The 15,603-nt window shown below is 50.7% G+C and overlaps 8 protein-coding genes across 8 annotated transcripts; 5 read left to right on the top strand and 3 right to left on the bottom strand.

Moving 5' to 3' along the window:
* Positions 1-109: 109 nt before the first annotated feature.
* Positions 110-1,979, bottom strand: hem13 (coproporphyrinogen oxidase). The gene is made up of 2 exons (XM_025665630.1): positions 1,361-1,979; positions 110-1,300 (listed from the first exon to the last, which is right to left on the bottom strand). The coding sequence occupies exons 1-2, from the start codon at positions 1,571-1,573 to the stop codon at positions 191-193; spliced, it is 1,323 nt and encodes a 440-aa protein (XP_025513462.1). The 5' UTR covers positions 1,574-1,979; the 3' UTR covers positions 110-190.
* A 593-nt stretch (positions 1,980-2,572) lies between these two features.
* BO85DRAFT_73766 (autophagy-related protein 8) lies at positions 2,573-3,391 on the top strand. The gene is made up of 3 exons (XM_025665629.1): positions 2,573-2,811; positions 2,933-3,165; positions 3,237-3,391. Exons 1-3 carry the CDS (start codon positions 2,722-2,724, stop codon positions 3,268-3,270), a joined length of 357 nt encoding a protein of 118 aa, XP_025513461.1. The 5' UTR covers positions 2,573-2,721; the 3' UTR covers positions 3,271-3,391.
* A 523-nt stretch (positions 3,392-3,914) lies between these two features.
* Positions 3,915-5,726, top strand: BO85DRAFT_451325 (putative mitochondrial GTP/GDP transporter Ggc1). The gene is made up of 6 exons (XM_025660565.1): positions 3,915-4,295; positions 4,364-4,401; positions 4,488-4,529; positions 4,585-4,832; positions 4,891-5,068; positions 5,141-5,726. Exons 1-6 carry the CDS (start codon positions 4,208-4,210, stop codon positions 5,474-5,476), a joined length of 930 nt encoding a protein of 309 aa, XP_025513460.1. The 5' UTR covers positions 3,915-4,207; the 3' UTR covers positions 5,477-5,726.
* A 326-nt stretch (positions 5,727-6,052) lies between these two features.
* Positions 6,053-6,980, top strand: BO85DRAFT_451324 (uncharacterized protein). The gene has a single exon (XM_025660564.1). The coding sequence runs from the start codon at positions 6,391-6,393 to the stop codon at positions 6,589-6,591; it is 201 nt and encodes a 66-aa protein (XP_025513459.1). The 5' UTR covers positions 6,053-6,390; the 3' UTR covers positions 6,592-6,980.
* Positions 6,981-7,147: 167 nt separating this feature from the next.
* On the bottom strand, positions 7,148-9,519 carry hsp70 (molecular chaperone Hsp70). The gene is made up of 2 exons (XM_025658070.1): positions 7,598-9,519; positions 7,148-7,527 (listed from the first exon to the last, which is right to left on the bottom strand). Exons 1-2 carry the CDS (start codon positions 9,385-9,387, stop codon positions 7,404-7,406), a joined length of 1,914 nt encoding a protein of 637 aa, XP_025513458.1. The 5' UTR covers positions 9,388-9,519; the 3' UTR covers positions 7,148-7,403.
* Positions 9,520-11,222: 1,703 nt separating this feature from the next.
* On the top strand, positions 11,223-12,100 carry BO85DRAFT_451322 (histone H2A.Z-specific chaperone CHZ1). The gene is made up of 3 exons (XM_025660563.1): positions 11,223-11,394; positions 11,475-11,484; positions 11,581-12,100. Exons 1-3 carry the CDS (start codon positions 11,239-11,241, stop codon positions 11,781-11,783), a joined length of 369 nt encoding a protein of 122 aa, XP_025513457.1. The 5' UTR covers positions 11,223-11,238; the 3' UTR covers positions 11,784-12,100.
* A 366-nt stretch (positions 12,101-12,466) lies between these two features.
* BO85DRAFT_490082 (SNARE domain- containing protein) lies at positions 12,467-13,190 on the top strand (the record flags this gene model as incomplete). Its single annotated transcript, XM_025663641.1, has 4 exons — positions 12,467-12,477; positions 12,549-12,752; positions 12,830-12,923; positions 12,987-13,190. 4 exons carry the CDS (start codon positions 12,467-12,469, stop codon positions 13,188-13,190), a joined length of 513 nt encoding a protein of 170 aa, XP_025513456.1.
* A 612-nt stretch (positions 13,191-13,802) lies between these two features.
* Positions 13,803-15,509, bottom strand: BO85DRAFT_73569 (uncharacterized protein). The gene is made up of 2 exons (XM_025665627.1): positions 15,158-15,509; positions 13,803-15,067 (listed from the first exon to the last, which is right to left on the bottom strand). The coding sequence occupies exons 1-2, from the start codon at positions 15,188-15,190 to the stop codon at positions 13,979-13,981; spliced, it is 1,122 nt and encodes a 373-aa protein (XP_025513455.1). The 5' UTR covers positions 15,191-15,509; the 3' UTR covers positions 13,803-13,978.
* Between the last annotated feature and the right edge of the window lie 94 nt (positions 15,510-15,603).

The raw sequence follows: 15,603 nt of genomic DNA, 5'->3' as shown, positions 1-15,603 counted from the left end.
GCATGTGTTAGACAAGTGTATATTTTGAAAATCTTTCTTTTTTCTGATTTCTAAAGACAGTGCTGCTTTTGACGTGACGTAGCCCATAGATGCAGCTCATAAAATAATATACATGCAGATAATACATAATTTTTCAGGAAAAGAAACCATATCCTTGCCGATGATCCATGATTCATCTAATTCAGCAGCATTACACCCACTGTCTAGGATGTTTCAGAACATCCATGATCTCCTTCTCACGTTCCTTGCCCTCGCCCAGAAGTGCCTCATCACCATCTACAGAATCCTCCGTCCGGGTTCCCGACACGGGGTCCATGTAAGCCCAGCTTGCGGTACGGGGCAAACTCATCAGAATACTTTCAATGCGGGCATTAGGGGTGCGGAGACCGAAGCTAGTACCGCGATCATAGACGAGATTGAACTCGACGTAGCGACCACGTCGAAGCTGTTGCCACTCCTTTTGCTCGGGTGTAAAAGGCATGTCCTTCCGGCGTTCGATAATGGGGACGTAAGAGGGGAGGAAAGAAGCGAGACCGTCCGAGACGAAGGAGAAAAGGGTCTCCTGGGGGTTCTGTGAGGAGGTTGACGAGGACTGGAGGAAGCTGGCGTCCAGGTCATCGAAGAAGATACCTCCTACACCGCGGCATTCGCGGCGGTGGGGGATATAGAAGTACTTGTCGCACCAGGCTTTGAACTTCGGGTAGTATGTGGCGTCGTGGCGATCACAGGCGTCTTTGATGGTCTGGTGGAAGTGTTTGGCGTCTTCGGGGAAAAGGTAGGTGGGGGTCAGATCTGTGCCACCGCCGAACCACCAGTTCTTGTCGCCATTGAGAGGGTCCTTGGGGTCTGATGTCTCAAAGTACCGGTAGTTCAGGTGGACGGTTGGGGCCATGGGGTTGTGGGGGTGGAGAACGAGGGACAGACCGGCAGCGAAGAAGCTCAAGGAGTCCACGTCGGCGCCAACAAAGGACTTGTGGTCTGCCCGCATCTTCTCAATGGCTGGCCGGGGAAGTTCGCCGTAGACGATGGATACATTCACTCCGGCTTTCTCAAAGACATTTCCGTCTTGAAGGACACAGGATATTCCACCTCCGCCGTTGGGGCGCGTCCAGGTATCAGTCTTGAATTGCTTTCCATCTATCCGGCTCAGCTCTTCAATGATTTTCTGTTGGTGATCCTTGATCAGCTTCTCCATGCGCAGGCGCATGGGAGATTGTTCGCTGATCGTGGCTTGCTTCTTGAGCGTTTCATCGAGTTCCACGAGGGAAGGCGAGTCGAGTTCGGTTACTTCTTCTGTCATCTGCATTGAATTTAGTCAGATTAAGACGTTCGCGCAAAGTGCATGGTGGGTAAAGCCTACCATGGAATATACCAAAGCACCGATGAAGGGCACACCAATGGCCAGCCGTAGGTATGGTCTCCAGACAGTGAATGGCTTGGGTTCGGAAGGGGGTTTCTGTTCCGAGGAGTATCTGCGAGAGGGTGCTGAGAGGTTGCGAGGTGTGCGACAGGATCGAGATGACAATTGGCAGAGCGACCTCCGAAGAGGCATATATGGCCGGGGAACAGCCATTGTTGCAGAGTAGATGGAATTGGCTGATCTGCCAAAGATCAGGTGGTGCCAGGTATAATGCCTGTCGAGAATCAACCGGTTGTTGTTCCCTCCGAGCTCCACCTATGGTCTAGAGCCAGTAGTGGGAGGGGATTTGGTAATGGAGGATTTGTTCAGATTATCGGCTCCGAGGCACAGTATGGGACCACCTGCGGCCTCGATATTCCCGAATGTCGTGAGGATATGAACTCTGTTTGTCCAGTTTGCAATGATTGTTGGGTTTGTCTGAACATGAGACCCGGCCCGGCTGAGATAAGCACCTTTGCATGGTTTGCAGGGCTGCCAATGCCAATGCCGAAGCCAACCCCTGGGTCCGAACACCCCCCAAGGCAGCAGCACAACATCAAGCGGGGTTGCTCCATGAGTGAAGAATGTGTCAGTCACTAGCGGAGTAGATTCTAACTACTAGGCAAATAGTGAGCGATCTTGAGTCACTCAACAGCAGTAACCAGATAGAGTGCAGGAGATGTGGGTGCTGCACCGAGCGGTAGACAGTAACCATTCTAGCATGGGAAACCCCATAATCTAGGCGCTGATCCTAAGTGGAGGCTGGAGGCATCGCCCGCCGAGCTACCACTTCACTACCGATGCAGTAACGCAAAGGCGGCCCAGCTCGATGACAACCAGACGGTATCATCCGCATTGGTCATTTGGATGAGTGCACGACATCCACGTGCCAGGATGACGACAGGAACTGCCCTGACGGACTGGCTTAGATATCCGAAAGATGATCGAATGTGCTATGAATCGAGCCAGCACATGACCCGACCTGACTCACGTGTGGGGCCGCTCACCGCCTCCACCCCGTGATCCACGCTTGCCTGGCGGCCTTATCAGCCGTGGAAGCCGTTCCCTCACCAAATGACGCGGGGCTGTCGCCTTCAACTCTCTACAACTGCCAGCCTGCTCACCTTTTGTCATCATCCATCTATCTCTCCATCCCATCCCATCCATCTATCCATCGACCATATCACCCTTGCTCTATTATCTTTTTAGCTTTCATCCAGTTTCTGTCACCCTTTCGCTCCTCTTCGTCTACTTCGTCACTATCTCCCCCTTAAGGGACCCGTCGGACCAGACCTATTAGCCGCCCTCATCAACTTATCAATATGCGTTCCAAGTTTAAGGACGAGCACCCCTTCGAGAAGCGCAAGGCAGAGGCCGAGCGTATCCGCCAGAAATATGCCGATCGCATTCCAGTACGTCTATCCTCTATTTTACATTCTACTGTGATTTTGGTTTCATGGTCTTTTTGGGGGGAGAAACCGGGTTCCTAGCTCACCGCTTGTTCGAGTCGCTAACCTAGCTTCTATCCTATAGGTAATCTGCGAAAAGGTCGAAAAATCGGACATCGCTACCATCGACAAGAAGAAGTACCTTGTCCCTGCCGACCTTACAGTTGGACAGTTCGTCTACGTGATCCGTAAGCGGATCAAGCTGTCTCCTGAGAAAGCGATCTTTATCTTTGTCGATGAGGTTTTACCACCTACGGCTGCTCTGATGAGCAGCATCTATGAAGAGCACAAGGATGAAGATGGCTTCTTGTATATCACGTATGCCGACCCCTCCGATACCCTAGTATCTCTGTTCTGCGTGCATAGTGCTAACCTGGGATCTTTATTAGGTACTCCGGCGAGAATACGTTCGGTGACTGCTAGGCGCTGGTCGATCTCATCTTTTCCCTTTTGGTCTGATTTCCCTGTCTCTTGAAGTGAATTCGCTGCCGTCATCGTTCAAGTCACTTCCTTCAGTTGCCTTTTCCTTCTTTTGGGGAAGTTGCAGATTGACTTCCTGGATGTAGGGGTTGGTTGCTGTAGGACAGGGGTGGATGGCGAGCTCGACCACGCTGTGATGTTTCTATGCTGTGCTGTACGCGGGCGTTATCTTGGGGGCTCTTCATTAATCTTCTTCGTGAACTCTCTTGGCGAAATGAGTATTCTTCTTCAGATGGTAGTTTAAATGAGAAACAATCGTTGCTATTGATGGAAGCTTGTCTTGTGTGACCGTAAATACAGGTTTGACAAAAAAATGTGCTATGTGATTGAACAAGCTACTACTACATGCTTTCCTGGACATGGAATAGTTAACTAGGTAGAATTAGCTAATGTATGGATTAGTAGTTTAGATAACTAACTAGGTTATCTAAAACCAGTTAACTAGTTTATCACCGGCTGCTGAGATAATCAGGGCCGCTCCGATCCAGGGCCGGTAGTGCCAGGCCCAAAGGGGGCTAGTGGCGTTGAAGCACCGGCCGCGACGCTTGGAGCGGTTCCGAGTCGGCGCAGAAACAGTCAGTCAGTCCATCTTTCTCGGTCTCTTCCTCTTCCTCTTGCTCTTTTTCCTCCCCTCCCTCTCTCGTGCATCCGCCTTACCCATCATCCTTTTCTTTGCTGCATTGCCTAGCCCCGGCTGTGGTCTCTTGTCCTGTATTTGTTGGCATTTCTGTCCTATATATAAATCTTTCCGTCCTTCCTCTTTCCTTCTCAATCGCCTTTTCATCTCCCCGACGGAAAAGAAGCCTCAGGCCCGGAAAATTTTATACTCTCCAATCTCTACCCCGACTACGCCCAACTCAGCCCAATTCCCATAATCAAGATGTCTCCCGCTATGGCCCAAGCCGGTGCTGGCTCTGCCGCTAAGGATGTTAAGAGAGAATCCGCGACTGCTCGTCTTCTGGGTTCCGGTATGTGTCACACCCATATTGTGCCCAGGGCGTGGGGGTTGCGCTCAAGGACTAACTCTCCGTCTCAGGAACTGCCGGAATTGCCGAGTTGATGGTCTTCCACCCTGTACGATTATACACTACCCTCTCGAATATTTGCGCATCGATTGCGCTCTTCTCGCCTGAGAAATCAAAAACTGACTCATCGACCAGGTTGATACTATCTCCAAGCGATTGATGAGCAACCAGACTCGGGTACAACACTTACTATCCCTTAGAAATGCATTGTACTAACTGTGCGCTTGCTTAGATTACCTCCACCGCCGGTCTGAACCAGGTTGTCTTCAAGGAATACGCCAACGCCTCTTTCGGCGGAAAGTTCACCTCCCTCTTCCCCGGTCTGGGTTACGCCGCCGGTTACAAGGTTCTCCAGCGTATCTACAAGTACGGTGGTCAGCCTTTCGCTCGCGACTACCTCGCTCAGCACTGGGGTTCCGACTTCGACAATGCTTTCGGCAAGGGTACCGGCAAGGCCATCATGCACGCCACTGCTGGAAGGTTCGTTTTTGTGTTCCCGCCATTGATAGTAACACTCTGGCTAATCATATGGAAATAGTTTGATTGGTATCGGAGAGATTGTCCTTCTGCCCCTGGACGTCCTCAAGATCAAGCGTCAGACTAACCCCGAGGCTTTCCGTGGCCGTGGTCTGTTCAAGATCATCTCCGATGAGGGTATGGGTCTCTACCGTGGTGCTGGCTGGACTGCCGCCCGTAACGCTCCCGGATCTTTCGCTGTATGCTCCCATGGTCCCGATTGTTGCCTTCTTTCTCATGTATAAGTGTTTGATACTAATGCCTGGAAATAGCTCTTCGGTGGTTCCGCTTTCGCCAAGGAGTACATCTACTCCCTGAAGGACTACAACACTGCTTCCTGGAGCCAGAACTTCGTTGCCTCCATCTGCGGTGCCAGTGCCTCCCTGGTTGTGTCGGCTCCTCTGGATGTGATCAAGACCCGTATCCAGAACCGCAACTTCGAGAACCCCGAGTCCGGCTTCCGCATCCTGTCCAACATGGTCAAGAACGAGGGTGTCACCAGTTTCTTCAAGGGTCTGACGCCCAAGCTCCTGATGACCGGACCCAAGCTCGTTTTCAGCTTCTGGCTGGCTCAGACGTTGATCCCCGCCTTCGGCCAGGTCGTTTAAGATGTTGATGATTAGCTGATCCGAAAAGCGAGTGTCTTTCTCATTTTCTACCCATATCCGGGGTTATTTTTGACATTATTACTTTTTATGTTCGATTCGGGGCTTTGTTTTGGTGCTGTTATAGAGCATTCATTCTGTTAAGCCTTTGTGTATTTATGATAGACTCTTTTTTCCCTTCGGCACTGTTCCGGATGATGGGTGCAAGATGGTATGCTCTTGGATACGAAATACAACTCCTCTTAATCATGAATTCTGTCAGTAGTAGATGTCAGCCTACTGGATTTGTTCAAAAGCATTGTAGCGCATTTGCAACCGGTATGCATCCTGGCTGCAGTCGGTATTGAAGAAAATGCCATTGTAGGGACTAAACGTTTAGAGTAGCTACATATCGACCAGCCACCAACTTTGCAGGTACATTAGCAGCACCAGCACACTGCCATCTACAACCTAACAAACATTATCATCAATCCGAATCGAGATACACCTCAACCAGCCTATATATCACGTGACCCATGACATCCGGCGCGGAGTTGCACCAGCTACAGCTTCCAACTAGTATCCATCTCAAGTCTACAACTCATCTTGATCCAGCGCACATTCTCCACCAGCCAAAACCTGCACAGCCAAGCCGCCCAAAATGCCAGTCTACCTAATCTCCAAGTACGTCGTTCTACCTAGCGCACATATATCCTAAATTCCCTCATTGCCGCATGCATGCACCTCTACCCATCCACCTACCTACCTACCTACCTACCTACCTAATATGAAGCCGACGTCGCATGGCAATAATCCCTCTCTACCTGTCCTTGAATTTAATCGACAGATCGCATACATACATACATACATACATACACCCAGCGCACATCATCAATCAGTACACATATACACATATCAAACATGAATACTAACGAATAATGCGAATTTTGGAAAAAAATAGAATCGCAGACCCAATCTTCGCCCTCACCATCGGCACCTCGGCGGCATTACTGCGCATTCAGCGCGACCAGCGCGAAAAGTTCCCCGATCAGGCTAAGGATATTGGTATTGGACATGTGGTTTCGGTGGGCGCGGGGAGAGTGAGGAGGTGGTGGGCGGGGGATTTTGAGGGGTTGTGATTGACTTCGTCTCTCTCTCTCTCTCTTATACCTACCTATACACCCCTGTCGCTCGATCACTGTGGACATTGCTTTAGTCCTTTTTATCACTGTTGGAGGTGGTGCTGGGGTATGATACTATGATGGGTGGTGGTGGTGGTGTGCGTTGGGGAAGAATTGGGGAGGATTGGATACTAAATGAGGATATGGATGTGTTGTTGGCGGGGAAGGTGCGAGGATTATGTTTATTTATGGGTTTGTTGGGTGAGGATGTGTGCTATATGGAAACTGTATATTATGGGTGGGTTGGGTAGGGCGTTGAGGGTTCTATTGTTATTATCAGTCACTTTGTGGGGTTGAGCGATGTTTACTGAATACATATGATGCGATGATTAATTGAAATATTCCCAGACTATTAACTATAAAGTACTAAGTAGTATCTTGGTTAGAGATCAAACTAGGCGGAGGGTCTAGACAAGGTAGTTCTGACGGGATACAACAAAGTTCAAATTCAAGTGAACAATAGGTGGGCAAGTTTTAGTATGAAAAGTCGATTGTATCTACAATTGCACGAATTCGAATTAAAGTAATGTATTCGTCGAAAGGAAACTTTTTCCCTCCCAGAGTCTGCAGAGCAAGTCATCATGCAGTAACAACTAGCAACTCGAATCTATGCATAGACAAAGAAAAAGTGATTCCCATAAATTCGTTAACATGATACTAGGAAAAAGAAACAAGCAGATCCATTAAAACCGCTCGCCTATCTGCAAACGGCTGGAGGTATAATGAAGAAAGAACAAGAAAAGAATCGAGACCGCAGCTGGTTAAAGCATTTAGTCGAGCTCCTCAGGGCGCTCCTCGACCTCGTCAGCAGTGCGGGTAGCACCGGGGGCAGCACCGCCGGGGGCGGCACCAGCGGCACCACCGTAGGCAGCGGAGATGATGGGGTTGGCAACACTGTAAGTCAAAAAGTTAGCACCATGATTCAAATAGTTTTTAGGATGGAAAGAGAAAAGGATGAACATACCCCTCAAGCTCCTTCTGCTGAGCCTCGTACTCGTCCTTCTCGGCGGTCTGGTTGCTGTCGAGCCAGCTGATGACCTCGTCAACCTTGGAGGTGACCTTCTGCTTGTCCTCATCGCTGATGGTGAGCTTGCCCTCGTTGATGGTGTTCTTGAGGGAGTAAGCGTAGGACTCGAGACCGTTCTTGGCCTGGATACGGGAAGCCTCAGCCTCGTCCTCAGCCTTGAACTTCTCGGCCTCAGCAAGCATGCGCTCGATCTCCTCCTTGGAGAGACGGCCCTTGTCGTTGGTGATGGTGATCTTGTTGGTCTTTCCAGTGCCCTTCTCGATGGCAGAGACGTTCATGATACCGTTGGCATCAAGGTCGAAGGTGACCTCAATCTGGGGAACACCACGGGGGGCGGGGGGAATGCCAGTGAGCTCGAACTTTCCGAGCAGGTTGTTGTCCTTGGTACGGGCACGCTCACCCTCGTAGACCTGGATCAGGACACCGGGCTGGTTGTCGGAGTAGGTGGAGAAGGTCTCGGACTTCTTGGTGGGGATGGTGGTGTTACGCTTGATGAGAGCAGTCATGACACCACCAGCGGTCTCGATACCCAGGGAGAGAGGGGCAACGTCGAGCAGGAGGATCTCGTTGGTGGACTTGGAGGAAGTGTCACCGGACAGGATAGCAGCCTGGACGGCAGCACCGTAGGCAACGGCCTCATCGGGGTTGATGGACTTGTTGGCGTCCTTGTTGAAGAAGTCGCTGACGAGACGCTGGATCTTGGGGATACGGGTGGAACCACCGACCAGGACGATCTCGTGGACGGAGGACTTGTCGATCTTGGCGTCACGAAGGACACGCTCAACGGGCTCCATGGTGGAACGGAAGAGGTCCTGGCAGAGCTCCTCGAAACGAGCACGGGTGATGGAGGTGTAGAAGTCGATACCCTCGAAGAGAGAGTCGATCTCAATGGAGGTCTGGGCAGCGGAAGAGAGGGTACGCTTGGCACGCTCGCAAGCGGTGCGGAGACGACGGAGAGCACGAGCGTTGGAGGTGAGGTCCTTCTTGTGCTTGCGCTTGAACTCGTTGACGAAGTGGTTGACGAGGCGGTTGTCAAAGTCCTCACCACCCAAGTGAGTGTCACCAGCGGTGGCCTTGACCTCGAAGATACCCTCCTCAATGGTCAGGAGGGAAACATCGAAGGTACCACCACCAAGATCGAAGATGAGGACGTTGCGCTCACCCTCGGCCTTCTTGTCCAGACCGTAGGCAATGGCAGCAGCGGTGGGCTCGTTGATGATACGGAGAACGTTCAGGCCGGCAATGAGACCAGCATCCTTGGTGGCCTGACGCTGAGAGTCGTTGAAGTAGGCGGGGACAGTGATGACAGCGTTGTTGACGGTGCCACCGAGGTAAGCCTCAGCGGTCTCACGCATCTTGGTGAGGATCATGGAGGAGACCTCCTCGGGAGTGAACTGCTTGGACTCGCCCTTGAACTCAACCTCGACGATGGGCTTGCCACCCTTCTCGACAACCTTGAAGGGCCAGTGCTTCATGTCGGACTGGACCTCAGCGTCGCCAAAACGACGACCGATCAGACGCTTAGCATCGAAGACGGTGTTGTGGGGGTTCATGGCGACCTGGTTCTTGGCGGCATCACCGATGAGACGCTCGGTGTCGGTGAAAGCCACGAAAGAGGGGGTAGTGCGGTTACCCTGGTCGTTGGCGATGATTTCAATGCGGTCATCACGGAAGACACCCACACAGGAGTAGGTGGTTCCCAAATCGATACCGACAGCGGGGGCCATGATGAATGTGTATGTGTGGTATGTGTTATGAGTGTAAGAGGAGGTTCGTTAAGTGGGAGAGAGAAGAGGGAGAAGGGAATTCGTTAGGAGAGAGTAGTGTACAAAACACAAAAGAAGAATGGGAAGATTGGGGTATAAAGAGGAAGAGATTGATGGAGAGAAAAAGAAATCGAGAGGGCGAGAATTTGTGCGAGAGCGAAAGCTGATATAGTGGCGGGCGGTGAGCTGCTGCTCCAGCGAAGCTTCTAGCAATTGCCCGTTTCGATGGGCATCCATCGGGTTCGACTGGCTTCCATCCGCGCCCCAGTCCTGCCCAGCATTCACTCGACCCTTCGAGAATTCACTCGTCAGGGTTTAGGGGAGAAGGGGGGCATTGCTACGATCTAACACTAGTTACTATCTCCCTCCCTCTCTCTCTCTCTCTCTCTCTCTGTGTGTGTGATGCTACGATCTACTTCCCTGCAGCATTGAAGATAGATAGATCTAGAATGACTCTTTGAGGGGATTTTTTTGGTGGGCGGTTGGCGGGGTAATCCGGATGACGTAATGGGCAGAATCCGAATTTTTTTTGACATTTTATTATTTTTGATTTGATTTTACAATCTTTGGTTCACAGCCATGACTCACTCGCGTGTAATTCACTTTTTTTGAGTTATTCTTCTTAGTTTACCATGTTAGTAGTGTTTTATTATTATCTCATGATACTACTGTTTCCGAAAGAATGAATTCCCAAAATGAATTGCCGCCCAATCCCCCCTCTTCAATTCCTAACCTGAGAAGAATTGTGCAGATAGTAGTAGAATAAAAGTGCTAATTGTACAACATAGCTTACTCTGTACTCAATTCTCACCCTGTTTGGGGAAGATTTTGGACATCCATGGAATTGGGCAGAATAGAGGCCGTCATAATGACGCTGGTTCATATCATTTTCTCCTCTCTCTTTCTTCTTTCTTCTCTTCGGAGAATTTCGATGGATTTTCCATACTTCCATTCTTGTTCTTTTCTTTCCCACGCATTCTTGGCCAGTCCAGAACTGTCACATGATTCGAGTCACTCTTGACAAGGTACCTGGCACAACATGAAATTAGTTATAACTAACGAGTCTAGCCCCTTTCTAGCGGAGCCATCAATCGCTCCAGCAATATTCCTCAAGAATACTCCTTCAAAGAATCCATTACATTCCACATAATATTATTCTCCGTTTTTGTAGCTGTATATCCATCCTTTTGAGAAACTTCCACTCCAGCTACCCCTGCTGCTAAATCTTCCCCGCGAATCAAAATCCGTTGTCTGAGAAACCGCCGCTGCACTGCACTCCAAACAAAACTTCTGTGGTTTGTCACTCTGCCAGTGTGCAGCAGTTCTAGTAGAACAAACTCATATCCTATTCGTAGTGACTATGTCTGATTATAGAGAGCAGTAATGGCAACTCCCTTGATTGCAGGGCCTGAACTTCTAACATTGTTTGTTATGAGCCCTCCCAACAGGGCAAAGCCCCATCACGGGAGCTGCAGCTGATCGCCACCCCTGGCAACCAATCATCGTCCCAATGCCCGCCGAGGTGAATCTCCCCTTGCGACAGGAACTGATCTTGCCTTGAAGAGTGAGAGAGACAGACGGACAGAGAGACTGTGTGTTATCCTCGCTGCCCTTGACACCGCTGCCTACTTAAACCCCACGCTTCCTGCTATCCCCTGTTTTCGAGTTTCCTGTTCCTTACGAATTTTCTCTTGCTCCGGAGCGTTTCCTTCCTCCTCGATTGGCTTTTGCCTTTAACTTCCAACACTCCTACCAATCCATCTTCAGAACCACCCTCCCGTGTACTACCACTACTCCTCTTCTTCATTCATCATGGGTGACAACAACCAAGCTACCACCGGCTTCGACCCTGCCGCCAATGCTCCCGATGCTGCTGCCTGGGACAAGGGCAAGGGCAAGGCCACAGACCCCACCCAAGACATGCGCATGGACGATGATGAGAGTGACGAGAGCGAGGCCGAAGAAATGGTGAGTTTCCTATCATCCACTGACTTGATCTCCCAAGTGGAACGTGTCCAGCTGACTGATTTCGTTCCTGTTCCGTTTAGGTCGATGATGGTATGATGCCCTGATTCTACTCTCCTCCGTTCATTGGACACGGATCTCGTGCTTCCTAGCTCGAACCCCGTACTAACTGCGCATCTTCACTGCCAGACGACGATGAAGACAACGATAACTTGGAGCCCATCTCCTCGGAGAACATCATCTCCGGTGGCCGCCGTACACGCGGCAAGAACATTGACTTCCAAGCCGCCGCTGAGAGTCTGAAGGATGAGGGCATGGACGAGGATGACGATGAGGACGACGACTACGTCGGCGCTGGTGATGACGACGAGGACAACAAGATGCAGGATTAGATTTTTGGATCAAGCTACAACGATACCAACACACACTTAGGGGCGGCGAGCGCACATGGGATTTGGGATGGATAGGCGCAGGGTCTGTTTTGAGGGTTTCTTCGGTTCCTTTATGCCGGTTACACTTTCATCTCTTAATCATATTATGATGTTTTTCTTTTCCAGGTTTTGGGATGGATACGGATCATTATGATTGCCTATGCGCTTTTTTGTCATTCCAATGTTATTTCCCGATAGGCACACCCTGGACCCTTTTTCTCGCCGGGCCAGGTTCGGCTGCAACTATCGCCTCGCAATGGGGTTCAACTGAGCTATCGCCTCCATGCTAAACTCACCTCATGTTCTGCAGAGGGGATCTATATGCAAATATCTCGATAATAAAAAAGAACCCATGTACATTGTACAAACAAATTTCTTATAATGTAGAGCACTTGATAGATTGTACTTTCTAGAGAGTCACGTGAGCTACCCCGTGGTCTCCGGGGATGGCCAGCTATTAGCTCTCCGCCGCGATTTGTCCTCACTGCTTCCTCTCCTCGAGAGCCTGCTCGCTCACCCATCGTTCCCCTGCTGTTTAGGGCCTCCGTCTTGCGACATGTGCCCCCGCTGGCTGTGATCGCCTCCTTTAAAATATCATTTCATATCCACCTTAACTCCTACAATTAATAATCTGACGATCTGTTATGGCTTCACGGTATGTTGACGTTATCCCATCTGTCCTTCGCCAGATACCCCAGCCGATACTGATTCCTGGCTTGTATGTAGATTCCCACGCTCCAACCTACACCAGCGCGATCCTCGTGCCTCCTCGTCCCTTTTCGATTCATACGGTGGCGGTTCTCGACCCGCCAGTAAATCCCCGGGCAGCGTAGGTGGTTACGGGTATGGAGGATACACGCCCCCGGCCGGGGATGGCTCCGTGAATGGCAACTCCAGGGGAGGGTTTCGTTCCGCGACCCCAAACGCCAAGTACGTTCTTACAACAATGGAGATAGAAGCTGGATCTAGACCTTCCCGTGCAAGAAGCTCACAATTCCGGTCAATAGGGGTCATTACTCCGACGCTGTACTCTCCCATCTAGAGTCTCAGAATGACGCAGAGGTCGAGGGAATCAGCGCCAAGGTCAAGATGTTGAAAGATGTGAGTTTGCTTCTTCTGCTCACCAAAATTGAGTATGTACACATGCTGATACCCCAATGCTAGCTCACGGTTGCTATTGGCGACGAGATCCGGGATACCTCCACCATATCGGACCTCAATAACACCTTCGAGAACACTCGTGTTCGTCTCCGCGGAAACATGAACCGTATGCTGCGGATGGCAGAGCGCACCGGCGTTAGCTGGAAAGTGTGGCTCGCTTTCTTCTTCGCCGTCTTCTTGCTCTTTTTCTACGTCTGGCTGACGTGAGGGACGGGACATGTTGCTGCTGCTGTTAATCTAGCCAAGCATGATATTTCGGGAGCTCTATTGGCCCAGTGCAACGGTTTTTCTCTTGGTATGGCTGTATAGCGGAGGGCCATGACCTTGAGCTATTTATCCATATACAGGGACACAATTGCGTCAATCCCTTCATCTTCATCCGCCCAGCTCCTTGCCCAGAGAACCCATGGCTTGAGGCCAAGGACGCTTCTTTCGACATCGACATAATTAGCATCTTTGCACATAAGCGGCCTATAGGAGCATACCCATTCTTCTTTCTTTCTCCCGCGACCGACAGTTCTACCTGGCTGGGCATTCATAAAGGTTGCATCCTTGTGCTCTACCGATGATAGTGCATGCTGGGAGTTTGGGCCTCTGCGATTTACGTTATGAATGCTTGCTTGTTCGGTCTGTTCGCCATACATAGGACGGCATCGGCTCTTCTGCTGTACAATGATATGTGAGATGTATAGTATACTAATTTCATACCCATCATGTCATCTACCTGCCTATCTACATGCATTTGATATATGAACCTTTTCGTTTGCAATACGATAGACATTCTTGACCACTACCTTGAACGTCATTTGTACCATACGTAATAGTTATACATATAGAATGAGTCTATTAAATTCTGTATGTGCCCAAGACGCCGTCTTCGGTTTCATGCAATTATATAAGCACAATCATCCCTCCTTTTGCGATATACCCAGGACTCCATAACCCCATTCCGAGGAACTATAGTACACTCATGCATTTAACAATTGAACTTGCAGTCATTCAAGGCTGTCTCTCGGCCCTCCCGTGCGCCGTCTCGGGAATCGACTAAAGAAACTCCGTCGGCTGCCCTGACTCGTCAAAGAAGCGCGGAGGTCTTCATCGTCGACGAGCATGCTGCTAGTGTCAAAGGCATCTCCGCCACCACTCCACCTCTGTAGGAACCGCCGTTGGGCTTCGGTTTCCCTCTCCCGTCGTATCGGCGGTGGCAGGCCTCGACTGCTAGTTGTACTGGCACGGAAGCTCTGCGTAAAGGGGTCTTGCGAGAAGCTTACATCCTCCTCATCGTCAAATTCGGCGTCGGTGTCGGTATGTTGCCATTCCTCTTCCTGCTCTGACCGGTCCTCGACTGCCTCGGGGATGTCATCATCCAGGTCCCGATCCATGTCTTCCTCGCCTTCGCTCATTCCCTCAACGTCGTAATCTTCTTCAGCTGCACTGGGGATATCATTGTCCAGGTCCGGCTGATTGTCAAAGTCGTCATTTTCTTCCTCCAAGTCTTCCTCATCCAGGTCATCATCGTCCGGGAATGCTTCCGGAATATCATCGTCTAGATCACGTTCCATGTACTCTCCCTCATCCACGACATCATCCTCTTCCAGCCCTTCCTCGCCTTCCTCAACCAGTCCATCAGCATCCGCGTCAGGGATATCATCGTCCAGATCTCTCTCCATGCCCGTGTCATCCTGGCCATCGCCATCAAAAGTACCTTGCGTCTGGTTCCCGAGCTCGTCTAACCCATCCACGCCCACCTCCGCCGCTGCCGCCGCTGCTCTCTCTGCCGCTGCGGCGGCCAGCGCCTCTTCTCGTTCTGCCTCCTCCTCTTTCATACCCAGCATCGTTTTGGGACACCCGGCCGGCCTGATCCACGAGTATCCGAACGAGGCAATATTGTTCTTACGCGCACGTAGAGCCCGCTCTTCCAACAGAAGGGATGAAAGCATATTTCCTGACGCAGAGGCTGAGGCACGTCCACCTAGCGCAGTAGAGCCATTGCGACGGGCATGTGGTTGTGTTTCTCCGGCGGACGGCTGGTGCTGGGAGGAGGTGCGGTAGGGTTGTGAGGAGCCGAACCAGAGTTCGTGAGACTATCATAGAAATAAATCAGCCAAGGATGCACTTCAATTGGAGGCCAAGGGTGTCTGTGTGAGGAGCTCGCAGAAGCTGATAGCACGTACATCGCGAGGTGTAATGAGTGGAAGGGAGAGCATTCTTGTTGGCGGTGCTAGCCTGAGATAACACAAGGAATATGGAAGTACTCGTTCAGACTCAATTGAATTGCAATGTATAGATGGAAAGAAGTTCGAGTGATTCTCACTCTATATAGGTCGGTTGGTTTTTATCGTGAGGTGGTTCTGAGCCAGAGTTGTTCCGTCGTCATGCGCAAGACCAGCTAGGCAATTTTATCGGAATATAATCGAGTCGAATTTGTGCTGCTAGATCAGTAGTAAGAGACCACTGGTAGATAGCTGAAGGGGGTATCTTGAATCTGTTTGGAGAGGAAGAAGCGGAATTGGAGAAATCGGAGAGGTCGAGAGGGGAAACCAAAACAAAAGCAGACAAGCTCCCGCGCGGGGATCTCCCGAATTACCGCATCTGGCAGGATGCGTCTCGCCGCTTCCTT

This window comes from Aspergillus piperis (assembly GCF_003184755.1).
Source record: "Aspergillus piperis CBS 112811 unplaced genomic scaffold BO85scaffold_15, whole genome shotgun sequence".
Taxonomy (NCBI): domain Eukaryota; kingdom Fungi; phylum Ascomycota; class Eurotiomycetes; order Eurotiales; family Aspergillaceae; genus Aspergillus; species Aspergillus piperis.
This window is presented reverse-complemented; position numbering and strand designations above follow the sequence as displayed.

What these genes read in the sequence shown, in the direction of transcription:
- hem13 (XM_025665630.1), bottom strand. Translation starts at nt 1,573, where the DNA reads ATGGCTGTTCCCCGGCCATATATGCCTCTTCGGAGGTCGCTCTGCCAA. An exon ending in GTGCTTTGGTATATTCCATG is followed by an intron (nt 1,301 to 1,360) that starts GTAGGCTTTACC and finishes AATTCAATGCAG; the next exon opens with ATGACAGAAGAAGTAACCGA.
- BO85DRAFT_73766 (XM_025665629.1), top strand. Translation starts at nt 2,722, where the DNA reads ATGCGTTCCAAGTTTAAGGACGAGCACCCCTTCGAGAAGCGCAAGGCA. An exon ending in AATATGCCGATCGCATTCCA is followed by an intron (nt 2,812 to 2,932) that starts GTACGTCTATCC and finishes TCTATCCTATAG; the next exon opens with GTAATCTGCGAAAAGGTCGA. An exon ending in GATGGCTTCTTGTATATCAC is followed by an intron (nt 3,166 to 3,236) that starts GTATGCCGACCC and finishes GATCTTTATTAG; the next exon opens with GTACTCCGGCGAGAATACGT.
- BO85DRAFT_451325 (XM_025660565.1), top strand. Translation starts at nt 4,208, where the DNA reads ATGTCTCCCGCTATGGCCCAAGCCGGTGCTGGCTCTGCCGCTAAGGAT. An exon ending in TGCTCGTCTTCTGGGTTCCG is followed by an intron (nt 4,296 to 4,363) that starts GTATGTGTCACA and finishes TCTCCGTCTCAG; the next exon opens with GAACTGCCGGAATTGCCGAG. An exon ending in AGTTGATGGTCTTCCACCCT is followed by an intron (nt 4,402 to 4,487) that starts GTACGATTATAC and finishes CTCATCGACCAG; the next exon opens with GTTGATACTATCTCCAAGCG.
- BO85DRAFT_451324 (XM_025660564.1), top strand. Translation starts at nt 6,391, where the DNA reads ATGCGAATTTTGGAAAAAAATAGAATCGCAGACCCAATCTTCGCCCTC.
- hsp70 (XM_025658070.1), bottom strand. Translation starts at nt 9,387, where the DNA reads ATGGCCCCCGCTGTCGGTATCGATTTGGGAACCACCTACTCCTGTGTG. An exon ending in CAGCAGAAGGAGCTTGAGGG is followed by an intron (nt 7,528 to 7,597) that starts GTATGTTCATCC and finishes TTTGACTTACAG; the next exon opens with TGTTGCCAACCCCATCATCT.
- BO85DRAFT_451322 (XM_025660563.1), top strand. Translation starts at nt 11,239, where the DNA reads ATGGGTGACAACAACCAAGCTACCACCGGCTTCGACCCTGCCGCCAAT.
- BO85DRAFT_73569 (XM_025665627.1), bottom strand. Translation starts at nt 15,190, where the DNA reads ATGCTCTCCCTTCCACTCATTACACCTCGCGAT. An exon ending in CACTCATTACACCTCGCGAT is followed by an intron (nt 15,068 to 15,157) that starts GTACGTGCTATC and finishes TTTCTATGATAG; the next exon opens with TCTCACGAACTCTGGTTCGG.